The 20,657-nt window shown below is 42.9% G+C and overlaps 1 protein-coding gene across 1 annotated transcript in view; it reads left to right on the forward strand.

The window, feature by feature from the left end:
* SLCO1C1 (solute carrier organic anion transporter family member 1C1) overlaps positions 1–20,657 on the forward strand; it is a 536,144-nt gene that overhangs the window by 114,048 nt on the left and 401,439 nt on the right. The window contains exon 4 of the mRNA XM_085652717.1: positions 16,372–16,504. Within this exon, the coding sequence (XP_085508843.1) occupies positions 16,372–16,504 (133 nt within the window). The remainder of the gene's footprint in view (positions 1–16,371; positions 16,505–20,657) is intronic.

A 20,657-nucleotide genomic window follows, 5' to 3' on the forward strand; every position in this document is an offset into this window, starting at 1 on the left:
TGCACCACATCGCAGGCACCTCATGGTACCTACAGGGATTTACAGGAGAGCACCATAGATGACCCCCAGTCTCCCAACCAGAAGCTGGGGAGGCATGGCGGCCCTGCTAGAGGCCATCAAAGGACTTTAAACCAAATGAGCCTCTCTGTCTTCAATCCAACACCTAAAGATTGTAACTGTATTTTCTGCACAATTGGAACAATAATGTCTACTTTTAGCATGTTTCATTTTCACATTGGAGTCCGTTTTTTTACTTTTGTTGTGCAGCTGCGCAACAGTTATGCGCTAACTGCAAAGTTCTCAAGATGTTAGTGGTGCCGCACTTTGACATTTCTCAGTCACTCTCCGATGGGATGTTCTACATTTGAATGTCCTGTAAGTGCTTAGCTCTCACACAGAATGCTTGGTGGACTATGTCACAGTTTTTAATGCCAATTTTGGGCATTTCATGTGCACAGATTTTCACCAGTATCATATAAATTTTTTTTAGATTAAAAGATAGTACTATTTAATAAGTCAGTAGTAGATCGCATGCGGACTGTTAGCACCATGTCGTACCATATAAATTATGTTAAACTATTCCTAGTGTAATTGCAATGAATAACATTTGCACAACGTCCACCGTTTTTCTGATTACCACTTTATAAGTCTTATCGGTGGTAGACTGCCTCCTACGCCACAATGCACTCTGCTAAGCGGGGACTGGCACAGTCCTGCTCATCATATTATGAGTTCCTGTACTGCTAGCCTTTTCATTGTGGAGCCCCACCATGAAAAGGCTTCCATATCCACCCCGCTATAGGGATATATTCTGGGGGCAACAACATGTGTCCCCCTGTCTATATTCCCACAAATTTCTACCACAGCATAGATGTACTGCAACTTTTTTTTGCTGTTCTCATTGCGGTGCCTGTTTTCCAGGCACTGCCATGGGAAGGGCAAAGGACCGCCAACCGTTTCACGAGTTGAAGTTGTGTAAAATGAGTTCAACTTGTGAAATAGTCGGCAGTCCTTGCGTGGGTTTGGCGCAGCGGAGCCGGCGTTGAGCCAGCGACATTGCTCAAAACACGTAATCAGGCCCTAAGTTCCAAGCTTAAGCATTCTACATCATCAAGCCTGGTTGGTATATTTAACCCACACTCCTAGGTACTGGTTTACCGGGAGCGAAGAGCAACTGGGAGTCGAATTGAGCAGAGCAGAGCGGCAGCCTCGAGCCTTCCTGCGACCGCCAGCAGCACTTGGACCGACCAGGACCAGGAGGCACAGAATAGCTGCGAGATTGCCCCAGGTCCTCGTGACTCCGTGACCATCAGCAGTGCTCAGTGGTTAACGGCGAGCGGGAGAAGGACCGGGAAGTACCACGAAGCATAAAGCAGCCGCGATACAGCCTAAGAACTCAGTGGCGGCAGGCGGAGGCAGGCAGAGGCAGAGCGCGGGTAAGCGAGCAGCCGTTGGTAGTGACGGGGGACTTGCCTGACTTCCAGCACACCTAGGTGTGGCCTCTGTTCTCCGCAGGGGGGTTTGTTTGCTTTGAAGGGCAGCAAGCGGAGTGCAAGTGGAGTGCATTTGAAAACTCGGCATTCCTCCGTCATTCCCTGGTCAGATCCTCCGTGGCAGCCTTAGTTTCCGATCAAGGGGGGGGGGCATCGTGACTGTGTTCTCCAAGCGGTAGCTCTGTGTCTGGCAGTAATTTTTGCGGTGCCTGTGTGAGCTCAGGATTAGTCCTGAGGACTGCCCAGCGAGTGTGGAAAAACATCAGTGAAGAGAACTGAGTTCAAAACAGACAAAATGATGAAAACAGCATTCAAATAAAAAAAATCAAATTAAACTTAAGCCAACACAAACAGGGCTCAAACATGGCTGTCAATTGTTAGACAAACTCCAACTATGCAGGGACTGTGCTAAAACATTAGAAGTTAGAAGTTTAAAATTATAAATAACACAGACTATCAATCAAGCAGCCCTATTCAGCCCTCAACTCAGCGTTTTAGCCGCAAAAAGGAAAAAGAAAGAAAAAATCACAATAACAATACAAGTTAGAAACTGACAGACAAACAGATAAACAGACAAAAAGACATTAGGTCGGGTAAAGAAAGACGGAGCATTACAACTATTATCAATAATCGGAAAAAGAAAAACAAGATCCTTAAAGTACTGACCAGTGTATCTGCCAGCGCCCAGGAAAAAATTACAACAACAGACGCGATGGCCAATGTGGAGTATGAAGTGCTAGTGAAATTAGACAGGGAAACAGAAACAGAGGGAGCAGCGTCAACACTTATGAAAGCACCAAAATCTTCCTATCAAGCAAAAATGTATTCCAAATTTTCCTTTGTAAAAGATGCGGGGCAGTGTTAAATTTCACTAATGACACACAAAAGGGACTCCCCTCCCCTTTGTGCCCAGAAAAAACTTCCTCAAAAAGAACAGAGAGAACAGATACAATAGGGATAACAACTGAGTTTGCACAGAAAAATGACAGAGGAAGAAAGGAACATCTGGAGTCAAAAACGGAGGAAAGCAAAGAAAGAACATGTAGCCAAGATCAAGAACATGAGGGATATTGGAAGCAATTCAAATGCAACAAGGACATCAAAGAAGAGCCTCCTTCAAAGAAGAACGAGAAAGGTGACGAGAAAGGAAACAAGGAAGCCAAGCAAACCTTAGGAAACTTGCACATTACCCGTTTCCCGGAGCTCCCGAGAATTCCACTGGAACCAAACATAAAAATTCAACCCCGTCAATATGGGACAAATGCAAAACGAGACACAGCGGTTGTAACAGCCTCCATTCCCATCCCCGACAACCCCCCAGAAAGGCAAGACAGTAATTCTGACACAGTTGAACTACCTACAAAAACCGGAGAAGAAAGGACCCTACAAAAAAGTATAGATACATTTTTCCTAAATCAATTTAGGTCCGATCTGAAACCGAGAACGCTGCCTTGCTGGGACCAGGGATGGGATTCAACTATCATAGTCCCTATCATATGAGTCTCAGAAGAACACCGGTCAACTTCCATGTCTGCAATCTCAGAAAAAGGAATTGAGAACACCGGTGCCTTACAAGAAGAGACTCCCAGTATTGCCGGAAGCAACATATCCTTCCTCACAATGGAAGAGTGGGAAAACACGGTTTCCACATACTCCCAGGGAAAGGGCGACACACCGCAGCAGGACACAGGAAAAGCAACGAAGGAAGAGATTGAGGATTTATCAATAGAAGAGAACAAACTATGGGCGTCTCTATTAAATACCATGCAACTTTCAACAAAGGCTATGGAATACTACTCTGACAAGATGGACATTCGATTAACTCTCCTAAACCGTCTAGCCATGCACGTTACAAAAATCGACAACAAGCTTTCAGAATTGAATACTTGATTAAGAGAGCCCAATCTGAAATGGCAATAAACCCTCCAAGTAGCACCTGCTACTCAATCATTGATAAACTAGCCACACTACCGGCTTTAATGGGTGCTCTCCTAACAGACATAAAGAACGCAAACAATACCAAAAGCAAGGGAACCATAAATGCAGATGGAAATGTAGAAGGTAAAAGAGAAGGAAATACACCAGAAAGGGAATCCCAAAACAATCCAATAGGAGAGGCATTGAATCTATTTGACTTAACCAAAGAAGGAAACAGCATAGAGGTACCACCCAAAGAAAGGAATGATCTGAAGATAGGAGAAGGAGTCGCCCAAGGACTGACGCAACAAGAAAAACAGGAGGAACGAGGCAGCCCCAAAGGGAGCAAACCTACAGGACCAGACCAAACAGGGCTCCCAGACACACTTCAACAAGAAGAGCAGCACCAGAACAGCTCCATCGAGCAGTTAAGCAATTTAGAAGAAGGAGACACACAGTTCAGTAAAAAGCAATCATCGAAACAATGACGTAAACTGAGGAGGAAAGGGAGGAATAAAACCTCCACTATAAAGTCCTTCTTCCAATCGGCAAGTAAAACCCCAACAGAGATTCAGATGGAACAAGGAGAAATCAGAGATGAATCAACTTTGCACGAGAAGCAGCAAATCATTAACAAACTTTGGCCAAAGGTATCAGGAAGTATGATCCTGCAAACCAAATGTTCAACAGAATCAACTGTAAGAAATGAGAAAAAAGGAAAAGAGGAGGAAACAGACCTGCAAGATGTTCCAGGAATAAAAACATCAATCAAAATGAATACTTAAGGAATTAAAAGAACAGCAAATCAAACCGCAGAAAGTGCGGAATAACAGCAAATAGAGAAAATTGACCCCCAGGAAGTCACCGTTGCAAAAGTACCAAAAATACTGACAAAAGAAATTGATGCTAACCTTAAAGGGGAGATATGGAACCAGGGGGGAAAAGACCCTCAATCATCCAGGGAATTTTAGAGGGCAGAAACTGAACTAAAGATCAAAACACCTCAGGACACCCCCCACCACAATGATCTCAAATCAATTCTGTTTATTCCAGAGTTTAAATCAAAGAGTCGAGGGGACATTTTAAACAGAAGTAACATTCTTCGAGTATTAAACTCCATCAGTAACCTGGCAGGACTAGCTACCCAAGATCTGGAATCCATGGAATTCAAAAGACATAAACATCTGTCGGAACAAGAAATAACAAAAACTACCTGGATCACAGGAGACATAGTGGAGAACATTTTAAAAGAGGAACATCAATAAGAAGCACGGGGGATCCGTATAAAACCCTATTGCAAAGTCAGTTACCCAGAGCAATTACTTCGACACTTCCAAGAACATAACGAAAACACACAAAGAAGAGATTGGACCGGAGTGCCCACAAAATCTGTGTTAAAAGGAGCCCATGGAGTTTCATTTGAACCTAAGGCTAGAGACATCTCAATTCTCTGGGACAAAGGTGAGAATGATATAGGGAAAGACTGGACCTGGGTAGCAAAAGCCATCAATACCAGATTGGTAGGTCCATGACAGATTAAAGAACAAGACAGGAATTCACCACCATTAAAACTATGTTCTTGGAATATAAATGGCCTAGGATCGAAAACCATGAACAAAGATCTATTGATGTACTTCCAGCAGTTTGATTTAATTCAACTCCAAGAAACCTGGTTGGAAGAGCCGTTCCACTTTCAAGGTTATAAATCATACCACCTGGGGGCGTGGCTTGCACGCCGCTGCGAGATGGCGGTTTGTGCTTGAGCTCTGCGCTGGAGCAAGCGCCGACGGAGGTTTGCTGTCGCCTCGGATTGCCCCGGTCATTTGTGAAGGTGGCCTCATGGATATGAAGCTGCCAAGCATGTAATGAGAGACATTTCCTGATCTTTGAGGCGGCCGGTGACCATATTTCGGGCGTTTTTAGGTGGCGCTCGGTGTTTTTGCGAGCGGCCGCCATTTTGTCTCTCTCAAGAGTGGGATGTTTTCTCTCCTCAGCACGACGCCGTCACTGCTACGGATTTGCCATGAATAAGGACTGACAAGAACTGGTGAAGTTGCTCACATTTCCTACATTTATACTGTTTTTTTATTATTTCCTCCTGCTGCTTTGCTGCCTGTTATGACCATATTGTTTGGTTTCCTACTGTCATATTTCTAGTCAGCGCACCGCCATCGCCCTCTTAGGAGGTCTCGTTGACTGATATTTCCATACTTCGTGGCTGTTTCTGGTTGTTGGAAGGTGCCGTTTTTGATATCTGTAGGGCATGATATTTTTGTGAGGTGGTTCCTTTCTCTGCCCTGGAAGAAGCCATTATTATCGTTCTCTTGATGTGAGCGCGCTCTCTATTTTTGCTTGTTTCCTTTTTTTTGCTCCTGCTGAGGTGGTGTGCTCTATGGCTGCGAATATGGGCCCGTCACCAAATGCTAAGGACGCAAAAGACTCTAAAGCGTCTCTTAAAAGGTCCAAACAGTTATCCCCTACACCTGAATCTGCGCAAAAGGACCCTAGCGCCACTCTTGAGTCTATCCTGACGCGCCTTAATGAGGTCTATGAAATTGCGCAATCTACCAAGACTAACACAGATTTACTGCAAGTAGAGGTGCTAGCCATCAGGAATGACTTCAAGGCCCTTTCTCTTCGTGTTTCGGACACAGAAGTACGTATTAGTGGCGCAGAGGACTCCATGCAAAAGCAATCTAGATCTCTCTCACAGTTAGAGCGTTCAATGGCAGCTTTGCGGAAAGACCTTACTGAGCAAGAAGATCGTAACCGCAGGTCTAATCTGCGCATTTTTGGTCTTCCGGAGGATGTTGAGAAAGATGCATCTTCTATGATTGATTTCCTTTATCAATGGATTCCTTCCACACTGCAAATTTCTTTCCAAAGGGATTTTGAACTGGAACGTGCACACCGTGTTCCCACATTTCGTCCTAAGTCTGCTACGCAACCTAGAGCGATCATTTTCAAGCCACTGCGCCATCAACACACTGAGCAAATTCTGGCTCATATGCGGAAGGTTAGAGTTGTCTCTTGGAATGGCCATCGCATTTCAATTTCTCAAGACTTTGCCAGAGACACGGTCATTAGGAGAAAGGGCTTTCTTAATCTCCGGAAGCGTTTAGCCGAGATGAATATTCCCTTCTCTTTTGCTGGCCCTTCAAAATTCCGTATTACTTTCAAAGGGCGCTCCAGAATCTTTGATGAACCTGCTGATTTGGCCTCGTTTCTGGATAATCAGTTGGAATCGCAGATGGAACTTCAAATGGAGGCCTCGCTGGATCCTGGCTCCTCTGGCACCTGATATGACTATACATAATGCAATGAGTTTTTGTCTTTGCCAGGTCTATTAGGTTTACCCTCTCTTAGATCTGCGTGGTGGTCCTAATGTCCAATGTTCTGGACGTGCTGTTGTTGTCTTATGTTTTTCATTCCTATCGTTATAATGTAGTGGCCTTTTATTGTCGTCAGTCCTACGGTATGATTCGTCCAATTTTTCGTGGTAGTTTTCTTGATGGTTTTATTTCACTTATGTTCACTTGTCGTCCTTATTACTCTTCTCATCCCCAATGTGCATTTCTATATTGGTCCGGGTCCGTTTCTTCGCCCATTGTAGGGCTTCTTAATTTTCTTCAAATTTGTGTGTCTGATTTGGTCTTCTTTTTTTCGTTTATGGTCTTTCTGTCTGATCTTCGTCTTCGGTTGTCTCGTTTATCTGGAGTACGCCATTGTTTATTAGTGTTTTGGTATATTGTTTGGTTATGTATTTGAGTCATAGTATTCTTTTTAGATAAGTATTAATTGCTGTTATTAGAGATAATCTTTCTTTCTGTATAATTAGTGTCTATATATTTCTTATTGTTATATCATTGACTGTTTAAGAATTATTATTAATTGTCTTCTTCCACTAGATTGGAGGTATAGCGTTGCACTGTGTTGGTTGGGCTCATGCTTCTTTATTTTCATGCTCATATATCTACGACATTATCGCCTTTCTTAGTTACATTAGTTGTAACGGATTCTATGTTTCAGTGGTCAGTTATTTACAAGCTTATTTATAGAGTTTACATACTGATATATAATCTCGTTTATCTTAATTATTTGCCATAGAGCTTCATTGACTGTTATACTTATCTTTACTACATTCCGTTCTCTACTATGTTTCACTTTTCTCTTTTTTATCTTCCTTTCATAAAGTACCATATAATATTCTTTGTATTGTATTTCTTTTTCTTTTTTCTTTTCTGCTCTTGATGATGTCTACTCTGGCTTGGTTATAATTATAGTGTTGTTTTGATTCATTTTTCACTAGCTCTTATTGAATTGTATTTTTAGTTTATTATTATGAAGTGCTGTTTATCTCCTTTAGATGGTTCCTCTTTTTAATTACACATAATCAGCTATGTATTGGTCTGGGGTTATATATGCTGATGAGTTTTATTCCTCCTGTTGGTTCCCTTGCTCTTTTTCCCATGCTCCCCCTGATATGAATTTGGTCTTTTTCAGACCTTCCTTTTGGGCTCTTATCTCTCCTGCTTTATCTATTTTCTTGCTTTCTTTTTCCTCTTCTTTTTCCTTTTCTTTTCGGATTTCCTTCTTGGATTCTCCTTGTTTCGTGTTGTTGTCTAGTGTCTGGAGGCGTGTCTTTTTGGAAGTTGTACTTCATATATTATATATGCCATATCCTTGTTTCCTGAGGCTAGCTCTATGTCTGGTTTGAATATACTCTCCCTTAATGTTAAAGGATTAAATCACCCAGTCAAGAGGTCAAAAATTTTAGACTACTGCAAATCCCTGTCTTCGGATATTGTCCTTTTTCAAGAGACAAAGGTCTCTGTCAAGGAGGCGTCGTTTCTAAAGAAAGAATGGGTTTCTGATGTTGCGTGTTCAGATGTGTGTGGTAAACGTAATGGGGTAATTACTTTAGTTTCTAAACGATCTGGATTATCTATTGTTTCCTCTGAACAGGATACAGAGGGTCGTTGGCTACTTTCTAAGATATCCGATGGTAATGCTGTTCTCTTTGTTATGAACATTTATGCCCCTAACAAAGATGATCCGTCTTTTTGGAAAGTAATCTCCAAAAAGCTAAATAATACTCCTCACTCTGGCAATCTTGTTGTAGGGGGAGACTTTAATTTACCAATGGATCCTATTTTGGATAGGAATTCTGCCTTTACCTTTCGTCCCCCTCAAGCACATAAACAACTGATTAATATGTGCTCTCTGACACATCTCCAGGACGTGTGGCGTCTTCATAATCCCACTGGCAGTGATTTCTCCTTTTTTTCGTCTCCTCATTCGTCCTTTTCACGCATTGATTACCTTTTGGTTCACTCCTCGCTTGTTCAATCTGCCTCTTCCCCGCTTATCCATCCCATTTTAGTTTCAGACCATGCTGCAGTGACGTTCACGCTTATGTCTTTTGCCCCCAGAGCAAGGTCTCGATCTTGGAGACTAAATACAGAAATTTTACATGATGACTCCCTGATTCGAGAATTTTCTAATGAGATTGAGACGTTTTTCCTTGAGAATGTTGGATCAGTTAGTTCTCCTGTGGTTCTCTGGGATTCTTTCAAATGCACTTTCCGTGGTCAGGTTATTCAATGTATGTCAAGGAGGAATGCTGCCATTAAGAAGGAACTCACGGATTTAGCAGATGAGATTAAACGTCAGGAATCTCTTTTTCGCAATTCTAAAGATAAGTCATATTTACAATCTATTAAAAACTTAAAATACACGTACAATACCATAGTTACTAAGAGAGCTCATATTGGCCTTCAGGCTCAAAAATCTAAGAAGTTGTTGTTAAAAAATCGTGCGGGTAAGATTCTTGCAGCTACATTGAAGTTCCAGGATTCTTCTTATAAATCCTCCCAAATCTCTTCTATTACTGACCATCTTGGTACGAAAAAATTCCAGACTGCAGAAATTCTTGAGGTCTTTCGCGACTTCTATAATAATTTATATACGCCCTCTACTCAGGCTTCTTTTGAACGTTGTCAGGAATTCTTGAAGACGGTTCCTTTGAAAGCTGTTTCGGAGGAAGATAATAATTCTTTGAATTGCCCGATTACCTCTGATGAGATCATTTCCGCGATTAAAGCTACTCGTTCTGGTAAGGCTCCGGGCCCTGATGGCTATCCTATTTTGTTTTATAAGACTTTTTTCTCCGTGCTTGTTCCGAAACTTCAACTGGTCTTTGATGCTTTTATTAAGGATGGCTCGGTGTCTGGTTCTGCTGCTGATGCTACTATTGTAGTAATCCCCAAAGAAGGGAAAGATCATTCAGACCCCAAAAATTTTCGCCCTATTTCCCTTCTTAACATGGAAGCTAAGATTTTTGCAAAAATTGTGGCTAAACGCTTAGAATCCTTTATCCCTCAATTGGTTCATCCTTCTCAGACAGGTTTTGTGAAGGGCCGTCTTGCACGTGATAATATTCGTACTTTCTGTCACATTCTCGGGGCCGCCAAGCGATCTAATCTTCCAGCAGCGGCCTTGGCTCTTGACGCTGAAAAGGCCTTTGATAAGGTTTCGTGGTCTTTTTTACGAGCCGTTTTATGTGCGCACAACCTTGGTGATTCCTTTATCCGTATGGTTATGTCTCTGTATTCCAGGCCTCGAGCTAACATAAGAGTGAATGGAGCTACGTCATCCTTTTTTAACCTCCGCCAGGGTACGAGACAAGGTTGCCCTTTGTCCCCTCTTTTATTTTTGCTGTCCATTGATCCTCTTCTCAGAATGATTGATGTTCATCCAGACATTAGGGGTTTTTATTTTGGATCTCATCAAATTAAAACAGCTGCTTATGCTGATGACGTTCTCATTTTTTCAGAAGATATTGCACGCGCCATCCCTGCTATTTCTGATACAATTTCTATTTTCTCAACGGTTTCAGGGTATACCCTGAACAAGGATAAGACCGAGATGTTGCCATTAAATGCTTATTGTTTCTCCTCTCATATGGGTTCGGCTGGTTTTAAGTGGCAATCTAAGCAATTAAAATATTTGGGTATTTATTTTTGTTCCACTCTTTATGCCACTGTTACATATAATGAATCTCAAACTATTCTTAAGGTACGACATCTTCTAGAAAATTGGTCTCCGAAACATATTTCTTGGTGGGGCCGACTCCAAACTCTTAAAATGATGATAACACCTATTATTAATTTTGTTTCCTCTATGCTTCCAGTTCAGCTCTCTGATGCCTTCTTTCATGAACTTGATTTAATTACTTCCAAATTCTTATGGAATGACAAAAGGGCTAGAATTGCCTATAAATTCTTGAGAAAATCCTATGATATGGGAGGTTGTAATCTTCCTGATTGGGGGAAATATCAGTCTGCTTTTTTGGCCTCCCAGGGGGCGCTCTGGTTTTCCTCTCCCTCTATGCATGTTCCGGCTTGGTTGCTAATAGAACAGGAATTGGCCTCTCCTCTTCCGACTGCCTCTTTCTTAACCACAAATACCCTTTCTATTCCATTTTCTAGATCTATTATTCTAGACACTATTGCTGCGGTTCGCAAGGTTGATAAGAGAGTGGCGATTCCATTACATAAAACTAGATGGTCATCTATTTGGCAGAATTCCAAAATTAAAATTACTATCGATCCAGACTTGGTGTCTTATTGGTCGGGGAAAGGTATCTCACTTGTTAAACATTTATATGATTCCAACAATGATCCTCTCCCTTTCTCTTCCCTGGCTCAACTTTTCTCTTTATCTAATATAGATTTCTATACCTTCCTTAAGATAAAAGTAGCACTTGCTAAAGTACATCTGCATCCTTCTTCCCCTACGATTACGCTTTTTCAGTTATGGGTTAGATCTGGTCATGTAGCATCTAGGATTTATAAATTTTTATCGTCCTCGACACTTCCCTCTCAAACTGTTACACAGCAAAAATGGCTTCATCATTTTGAACATGATGTTACCGATCATATCTCTTCAGACACTTGGCAGGATATTGGTAGGCTTTCTCTTCGTAATAAAATTGCCCCTTCTTTAATGCAGTCTAAGTTTTTCTCTATTAATCTTCTTCACTGGACTCCCACTCGTTTGTATTCGTTAAATCTTAAGGAAGATAATTTATGTTGGAGTTGTGGTCTTGCACCAGGCGATTTTCAGCATATGTTCTTTGATTGTTCTCTTCTCCAACCCTTTTGGGGTTTAATTCATAAACACCTCATGCTTATCTTTAATATTAAGTTTCAACTTTCATTTCCGTTAGTCCTTTTAGGCCCGCTGGCGGCCTCGGTCCCATTGCCTCTAGACTCCATGGAGGTACAACTGTTGGATCTTTTACTAACCGTTGCAGTCAAAGTAATTCTCATGGAGTGGAAATCTTTTTCTTCAGTCTCTTATCATACTTGGTGGGCATGGGTTTCTTTCCTACGTAGTGCTCATACTTCAGTTGAGCATGCTCATCTTTCTCCGTCTATATCTTCTGGTGTGTGGTTGGCGCTAGATACGTACATGCAATTGGCCTCAGAGGGGTTGGTGGATCAATATCCCTTTGATTTGTCTATTTAATGTTGTCTTGAGTGTTCGGTGAATCCTTTGGAAATCCCTCTCTTTTCTCTCCCTCTGTCTTGTCTCTCCTCTTCTCTATCCTGTCTCTTCTCTATCTTTGCTTTTTTCCTTTCTTTCCTCTTATCCCCAGTTTAATATCTAATGATGATACTTTTGCGATAATTACTTCTCCCGGTTTTTCATTGCTTCCTCCTCAATTGACGTATGTCTCTGATACTTTCAGAATAATGAATGTTTAGATATATTTTTATTGGTTATTATCAACCTAACATTTTATATATTTTAGCTGTTATCAAATGTATCATTCTTGCCTGTATATTATGTTTGTATCTAATCTTTTAAAAAATAAATTCTTTTGAAATCAAAATAAATCATACCACCTTTCAGCCAGCAGAAATTCAAAGTTTGGTCACCAGAAAGGAGGCCTCACCACGTATTCCTCAATAAAAACAATAAATATTGTTAAAGAACTGCTGAATAAGAATATATCAAATAACGGAATCAACGCAATGCAGATGGAGATAGTAGGTCCCTGGAAAATCAAACAACAGCTAATTCTGGTAAACACTTACTTGCACCCAAACGGGAAATAAATCGGCGCAAAATCCCTGGTGTCAGAACTGACGAAACTTATCACTGAAGTGTAAATATCAAATTATATTGTATCAGGAGACTTTAATATGTTCCTCTTAAGGGGCCCCAGAAATGATCAGCCTGCAGATGATCAATTGCTTGAATGGGGGGTCCCACCTCCGGAAGAGTGCATGTGGGGAAAACAAACTAAGCTATCCAAAGACGTACTGATGGATTTAACAAGTTTGGGATTGATATCATTAAATGGGAGAACACCTGGCGACCGCCCCCAAGCAGCAACTTACCATAATGCCATGGTTAGTACTGCGATAGACTATACTTTCTTATCCTACTCACTTTTCAAATTAGTAAGCGATTTTAAGATTGGAATGTCAGATTGTAGCGACCACCAGCCACAAGAGCTGACCCTGATGGCACAGGGAACAGCATTTACCTTCCCAAGCGAAGCCAACATTTTAATGGTCTCATCAAACTGCAAAAGAATTAAATGTAAAACTAGCGACCCAGAAAAACCTTTGGCAGAGGCTAAAACTTGCTGGGAAGAAATTAAACTACAGAATGATAATAGTATAAATGCCTGGGAGGATTTCTTGAAACATTTTGGACCAGCTAACTCCAAATTAAAACCATCAAAAGCAATTAATGGAAAAAACAACCAAAAGGAATTGCCCACAAATAGTAAAAAAATCAATCCCCCTACAATCCAAACTGGCAAATGAAGGCAAATAAAAAGCGACATTAATAGAACACTCCGCAGACTCTGTAAAAAGGGTCCCGACAGCAGCACACAGATGGAGCTGAGGAAGTTAAAAAGCAGTAAGAACAAGATCATTTGGTGAATAAAACAGGAAAACACAGAAAAAACATGGCCTAAATTGATATATGACGCAAAAACTAATAATAGCACGAGATTCTGGCACACAGTAAACAACATAGAGAATCCTAAGGCTCCCGGAATCAACTCCCACATAACTGAGGAGGCCTGGGTAAAACACTTAGTGCACTACTTCAATAAAGAAGCTGACGGAACAAAACAAGATGCTGCGGCCCGGCATCTAGATCTGGAGGCCCTAACACACCCAGTCGAGGACACTAATTTCCCAGGTACAACAAAAGAGAGCAAGAAAAGAATCGCAAAAGACAGGAAAGAGGGGGCCCCTGGGCCAAACGGAATTCCCCCAATTCTTTACTAACAGGATCCAAATTATTGGGCAGAGCAACTGCACCCTCTCTTCAAGAACATCTGGAACGCAGAACGAATCCCCAACTCTTGGAAGGGATCAATTATTTCCCCGATCTATAAAAAAGGCAATAGGAGCCAGGCAAAGAACTATAGGCTCATCGCTCTAATAGATATAGATGTCAAATATTTTGCGGGACTCTTATTGGAAGAACTTACCGAATGGGCATCAGTGAAAAGTTTAATTCCCATTAACCAGACAGGCTTTCAAAAATGCACAGGGACAATGACAAATAGTCCTGCTCTCTCTCTTTTAATAGATGCCGCCATAAAACACTATTTGTCTGTTTTATTGACTATTCATCCGCTTTTGACAGTATAGATAGAGGGAAACTCTGGGCTAAATAATCAGGCTGGGAAATAGACCCAAAAATTCTGAATCTACTAATTTTACTCCCTTCTGAGACATGGATTCAAATAAAGCTGGGGACAGGCAATTGTTTATCAAGGGAAATACCAACAACCAAGGAGCTGAAGCAGGGTTGCGTCCTCGCCTCGACCCTGTTCAATCTCTTTATGTCTGACCTCTCAGCAGAGCTTGATAATTGCAACCATCATGCCCCAAATCTAGGGGGCCTTACACTGTTGAATCCTCTGTACGCAGACGATTTAATATTGATTAGCCGAACTCCAGTAGGCCTCCAACACCTTATAAATACGACAATCAGCTTTTCCGATAAGAATGAGCTAAGTATTAACCTAGAAAAATCAAAGGTGATGATACTAAATCAAAAATGTAAAAAACATCAACCTCAGTGGGTTCTACAGGATCAGAGGTTGGAGGTCGTCAAAGAATATAAATGCCTGGGCATAATCCTCAACAGGAAAGGAACATTTGGGCAACAAAAAACGGTGATCAGAAACAGAGGGATATCTCTGGCTGTTGCATTAAAGAGCATCAAGCACAAAATAACGGGTCCAAACTTAATCCCTTTGCTAGAAGTATTACAAGCAAGATTACTACCGTCTATAACTTATGGCAGTGAATGTTTGAGAGGGAGAGATGAGACCACCTTGGATAAAGTGATGTCCAAAGGAATGCGAATAATATTCAACCTCCCACAGTACACTTTACCAGCGCAACTAAGGCTTTAGTTCGGCCTCCAAAAACAACAAATAGCACGCAATGGTGCCTACACCAAATGTTGGGAGCCGAGACAGGTACTCTGAATTCATATTTATGGAAAGAGCTGGAAAGGAATAAAGACAGCCCAGCAATGCTCTATCTCCAGACAGCAATAAGCATTACAAGACCTCTGGGAAGTGAACAGGACCCACAAATGTTTCAAGCAGCTCGTAAACAAAACAGTGAAGACATTCTCTCTGGAAGAAGATAAAGCCACATTCACCAGGAGGGCCCATGGGTGGTTTTTCATCCAGAGTTATACCAGGTCTCTACCACAAGTTTATTTGGGAATAGGGTTTTCATGGACTGTGAAGGAATCTTTCCTGCAATTGAGGATGGGAGTCCTACCACCAAAAGAACATCTCCCTCCATGGAAACGTTTGGAAATAACAGCGAACTGTAGACTCTGTGGTGACCAAAAAGAGGAGGTTTTGCATTTACTGTGCAGCTACAAAGGTCTAGAGAAAGAGCGAAGACTATTATTAAAACAACTCTGGAACCAAAGACGGCTTCGAACATGCAGACAAGCATTAAAAGCCTGTTTTGCAGGAGGAGACATTCAATTAGCTTGTAGATTGATACGTTTCATGAAAATAGCAAAAACCATGTTAAATCCTTCTGCTAGCACATGATTTGACTAACAATGCCAAAATTCAAAATTTTAATTCAGATCTGTAATCTTTATCTGTTAAGCAGTCCTCTTGTTAGATTTGTTATGAATTCTTAGGGTATAGCAAGTAGAAAAAGCATAAGTTAATATTTGTCAATTGGAAACCCTCGGCTTTTCAATTTTTAATCTAGGTTTATTTTAAAGAGATTTTATAATTTTTATTTGCAGTAAATAGTATAAACATAAAAGTATAAACACATTGTTAAATTTTAAACGGTCTTAAACTAACCTCATTGTAATGAAATGAGTTGTTTTATGTGTTTTTGCAAAGGTGCTTTCTTTTGTATTTTTAACTTAATTGCAAAGATTTTTATCAATCATGCAATAAAGACAAAATTTCAAATTTCGACTGGTTTACCACAACCGCTGACTAACTTTAGCAAGTTATTGGATTTCTGTTGTTTTGATGTGATTTTGTCCATTAAATTTGACTCTCTTTTTATACATTGAAGTGGTATTTTTAAAGTATTATCTTTTTGCCATTTTAACCATTTTAGTACTTCTAAATGCTTCAAACATTTTCTCCAAGTTAAGCCTGTCTGCTCTGTGCCCTCAGTTCCAGGGTTTGAGCTCAGATTTAAATGACTGAAACCTTTAACTGGACCTAACAAAATAGCATCTTTATTACTTGTGGTCGACCTCAGTCCATCCCAAATAATAAGCCACTTTCTCACATAAATGTTTTGAACTGATTACATGTATGTTTCTGAATATATTAGCTAATAAATCTGAGAAGTTGTTAAGGCTTTCAGATTAAGGAGAAATAGAAGCTAACTTTTCCCACTTTCTTCTTTCATAGGTAATTTATTAGTAATAGCGTTTGTAAGCTACTTTGGAGCAAAATTTCATAGACCGAAAGTGATTGCAGCTGGCTGTTTCTTAATGGCCATCGGAAGCTTTTTAACTGCAATGCCGCACTTCTTCATGGGACAGTAAGTAAATAATTTACCAGCCTCTCAGTAACCATCATAAAAAGGCTTAGGTGTGTATGCTTTTGCTTGTGTGTGGGAGATGATGCCTATTGTTCAAATTGTTGAATGAAACCCTTTGTCTATTGTCTTGTTTAGGAAGAAATACTGACAATCAATATTTTCATTTCCCTTAACTGTGGTTTCAGGCAAGCAGTATTTGTTGTTTGGAGTAGAACTATTTATTGTTTAAAAAATCGTAACTAGTCTATGATAAATTAGAACATTACAAAAGAAGTGAACCTCTACCAAATAAAAAACTTTGGGGCAATACACTTTCTACATGAGAAAATGTTCCCTATTTCTAAATATAAATTTGACAAACCCGGGTATTCACAGGTGAAGATGTTGGTGAAAATAGTGGTTCCCTCAGTAAGGCCGTCATTATGAGCCACCTCTTTATTCCAATGAGGATGGTAACAGCATTGGACTTGTGAGATCTGCTGAAACACCATGGGTCCTTTACTTTCACATGGAAATTTTGGTGATCTGTGTGCAAGTACTGAGGAAAAATAGAGCACTGGATCCAGAATTACTGACTCCCCTGGTAATTCTTCTTTTTTTTGGTGGACCTCGAGGGTCTAATCTGTAATCAATTGATTGTACACACCCTTGAGTTACCAGTACCAATGGTATTCTGGAAAATCATGCCCATTTCCATGACTACTCAGAATTGGGACCTAAGTGAGTTATTGCTAAAATTGTTGTCCTACATAATCTACAAGTGTAAATTGTTTTTCTCTTCTTAAACTTTGCAAAGAGTGTACAACATGCAACGTTTTAGCGAAAATTATATAATATTGTAGGTAGAACTTTGCAGATCCCTAGAAATAGTGTGAGTATAGGCTTGATTTACTTACTTGAAACTGCTTCCTTTATTATTCAAATATCCACCTTGTAAATATTATTTATATAAATCCAGTTTTCGGGAACCTCTAGGAACACTCTGGGGAAGATTAATGTAAACACACACATGCAAGATATTCAGCTGTAAGTAAAGCTACAGAGGTTCAGTCGGGGAGAACAATTACATTGTAAATGGAGACGAATCTTGTTACCAATATTATATATGACTCTCTGCTTAACTAATATGCCAGAGAGAAAATTAGGCTAAATCACAGCGCGCAACAAAATAAATAATGAATATTGGGACCCAATCGTACAACTAGGTGCCGATTCCGATCCTGTAAAACCCGGGTACGAATGGTCATACGGAGCGTATTCTCCGTACGACTCTGACCCGGGAAATCCTCCTTACAAAGCAGCAAGTACGATTCGCACAGAAATACCATTTCCGTACGATTCGTAAAAAACGACGTGCGGCTATAAAATACCCACAATTCTGATCCGGGACATTGCGTACGTGACGTCCGGACGGAGTCAGGCAGCGTTTTACGGACTAGCAAGTACGATTCGTGCCTACGTCACTCCGCACGGCTCATTTTTTATGGCAGCCAAAAACTCCCGGGAAAATGAGGACGAAGCGAAGAAGGAGCACCGGGACGCGACGGACAGCCATGGACCCCATCCTACGTGTCATCCCGGCCCTCCTAGCCTACGACCTGGTGCACCGAAACCGCCGCGCACGCCACAGAAGGTCAGAACAACACCCAGGGGCAAAGGGGGGCGAGGGGCAGGAATCATAACCCCTACCCAATTTAAAAAATACTATATTCTGTACATACATTACCTCCAGGGTCTGGTCCACCAATCCCTGCGTACCGCAACAATGGAAGTGGATGTGTACGCATACCCGTCACCACTACAATGGTGGGACGGACCGTACCCACGCTCTGAGGGCGTGGGTACGGTCCGTTCCACCATTGTAGTGGTGATGTAGGGGTACGCGTGGTACATACTGTACCCATGCCCTCAGAGCATGGGTACGGTCCGTACCACCATTGTAGTGGTGATGTAGTGGTACGCGTGGTATGGACCGTACCCACGCCCTCAGAGCGTGGGTATGGTCCGTACCACCATTGTAGTGGTGACGTAGGGGTACGCGTGGTACGGACCGTACCCAACCTATGAATGCGGGGATACGGACAGCATCACCCGTACCCCTAGGGCACCAGTACATTTGTGATAAAAGGTGTACACACCCCACGAATGTTGGCTTAGGGCCTGGTGCAGAATATAACCAGTATATTGGGGTGTGTGTATGCCCAGGACAGCAGTGTACTGCACCAAGGGTGCGGGTGGGTGGGTGCTTGGCTGCCTAGGATTCCCAGCAGTGGACAAAGACATGTGAGGTGTGGGTGCAGAGGAATACCAGCAGTGGACAGAGACATGTGAGGGGTGGGTGCCTATCACTCCCATCAGTGGACAGAGACATGTGAGGGGTGGGTGCAGAGGAATACCAGCAGTGGACAGAGACATGTGAGGGGTGGGTGCCTATCACTCCCAGCAGTGGACAGAGACATGGGGGTGGGTGACTATCACTCCCAGCAGTGGACAGAGACATGTGAGGGGTGGGTGCCTATCACTCCCAGCAGTGGACAGAGACATGTGAGGGGTGGGTGCCTATCACTCCCAGCAGTGGACAAAGACATGTGAGGGGTGGGTGCCTATCACTCCCAGCAGTGGACAAAGACATGGGGGTGGGTGCTTATCACTCCCAGCAGTGGACAGAGACATGTGAGGGGTGGGTGCCTATCACTCCCAGCAGTGGACAGAGACATGTGAGGGGTGGGTGCAGAGGAATACCAGCAGTGGACAGAGACATGTGAGGGGTGGGTGCCTATCACTCCCAGCAGTGGACAGAGACATGGGGGTGGGTGACTATCACTCCCAGCAGTGGACAGAGACATGTGAGGGGTGGGTGCCTATCACTCCCAGCAGTGGACCGAGACATGTGAGGGGTGGGTGCCTATCACTCCCAGCAGTGGACAAAGACATGTGAGGGGTGGGTGCCTATCACTCCCAGCAGTGGACAGAGACATGGGGGTGGGTGCTTATCACTCCCAGCAGTGGACAGAGACATGTGAGGGGTGGGTGCCTATCACTCCCAGCAGTGGACAGAGACATGTGAGGGGTGGGTGCCTATCACTCCCAGCAGTGGACAGAGACATGGGGTGGGTGCCTATCACTCCCAGCAGTGGACAGAGACATGTGAGGGGTGGGTGCCTATCACTCCCAGCAGTGGACAGAGACATGTGAGGGGTGGGTGCCTATCACTCCCAGCAGTGGGCAAAGACATGTGAGGGGTGGGTGCCTATCACTCCCAGCAGTGGATAGAGACATGGGGGTGGGTGCTTATCACTCCCAGCAGTGGACAGAGACATGTGAGGTGTGGGTGCAGAGGTATACCAGCAATGGACAGAGACATGTGAGGGGTGGGTGCCTATCACTCCCATCAGTGGACAGAAACATGTGAGGGGTGGGTGCCTATCACTCCCAGCAGTGGACAGAGACATGTGAGGGGTGGGTGCCTATCACTCCCAGCAGTGGACAAAGACATGTGAGGGGTGGGTGCCTATCACTCCCAGCAGTGGACAGAGACATAGGGGTGGGTGCTTATCACTCCCAGCAGTGGACAGAGACATGTGAGGGGTGGGTGCCTATCACTCCCAGCAGTGGACAGAGACATGTGAGCGGTGGGTGGCTATCACTCCCAGCAGTGGACAGAGACATGGGGGTGGGTGCCTCTCACTCCCAGCAGTGGACAGAGACATGTGAGGGGTTGGTGCCTATCACTCCCAGCAGTGGACAGAGACATGTGAGGGGTGGGTGCCTATCACTCCCAGCAGTGGACAAAGACATGTGAGGGGTGGGTGCCTATCACTCCCAGCAGTGGACAGAGACATGTGAGGGGTGGGTGCCCATCACTCCCAGCAGTGGACAGAGACATGTGAGGGGTGGGTGCCTATCACTCCCAGCAGTGGACAGAGACATGGGGGTGGGTGCCTATCACTCCCAGCAGTGGACAGAGACATGTGAGGGGTGGGTGCCTATCACTCCCAGCAGTGGACAGAGACATGCGAGGGGTGGGTGCCTATCACTCCCAGCAGTGGACAAAGACATGTGAGGGGTGGGTGCCTATCACTCCCAGCAGTGGACAGAGACATGGGGTGGGTGCCTATCACTCCCAGCAGCGGACAGAGACATGTGAGGGGTG

The sequence above is a fragment of the Triturus cristatus genome, chromosome 4_1, assembly GCF_964204655.1.
Source record: "Triturus cristatus chromosome 4_1, aTriCri1.1, whole genome shotgun sequence".
Taxonomy (NCBI): domain Eukaryota; kingdom Metazoa; phylum Chordata; class Amphibia; order Caudata; family Salamandridae; genus Triturus; species Triturus cristatus.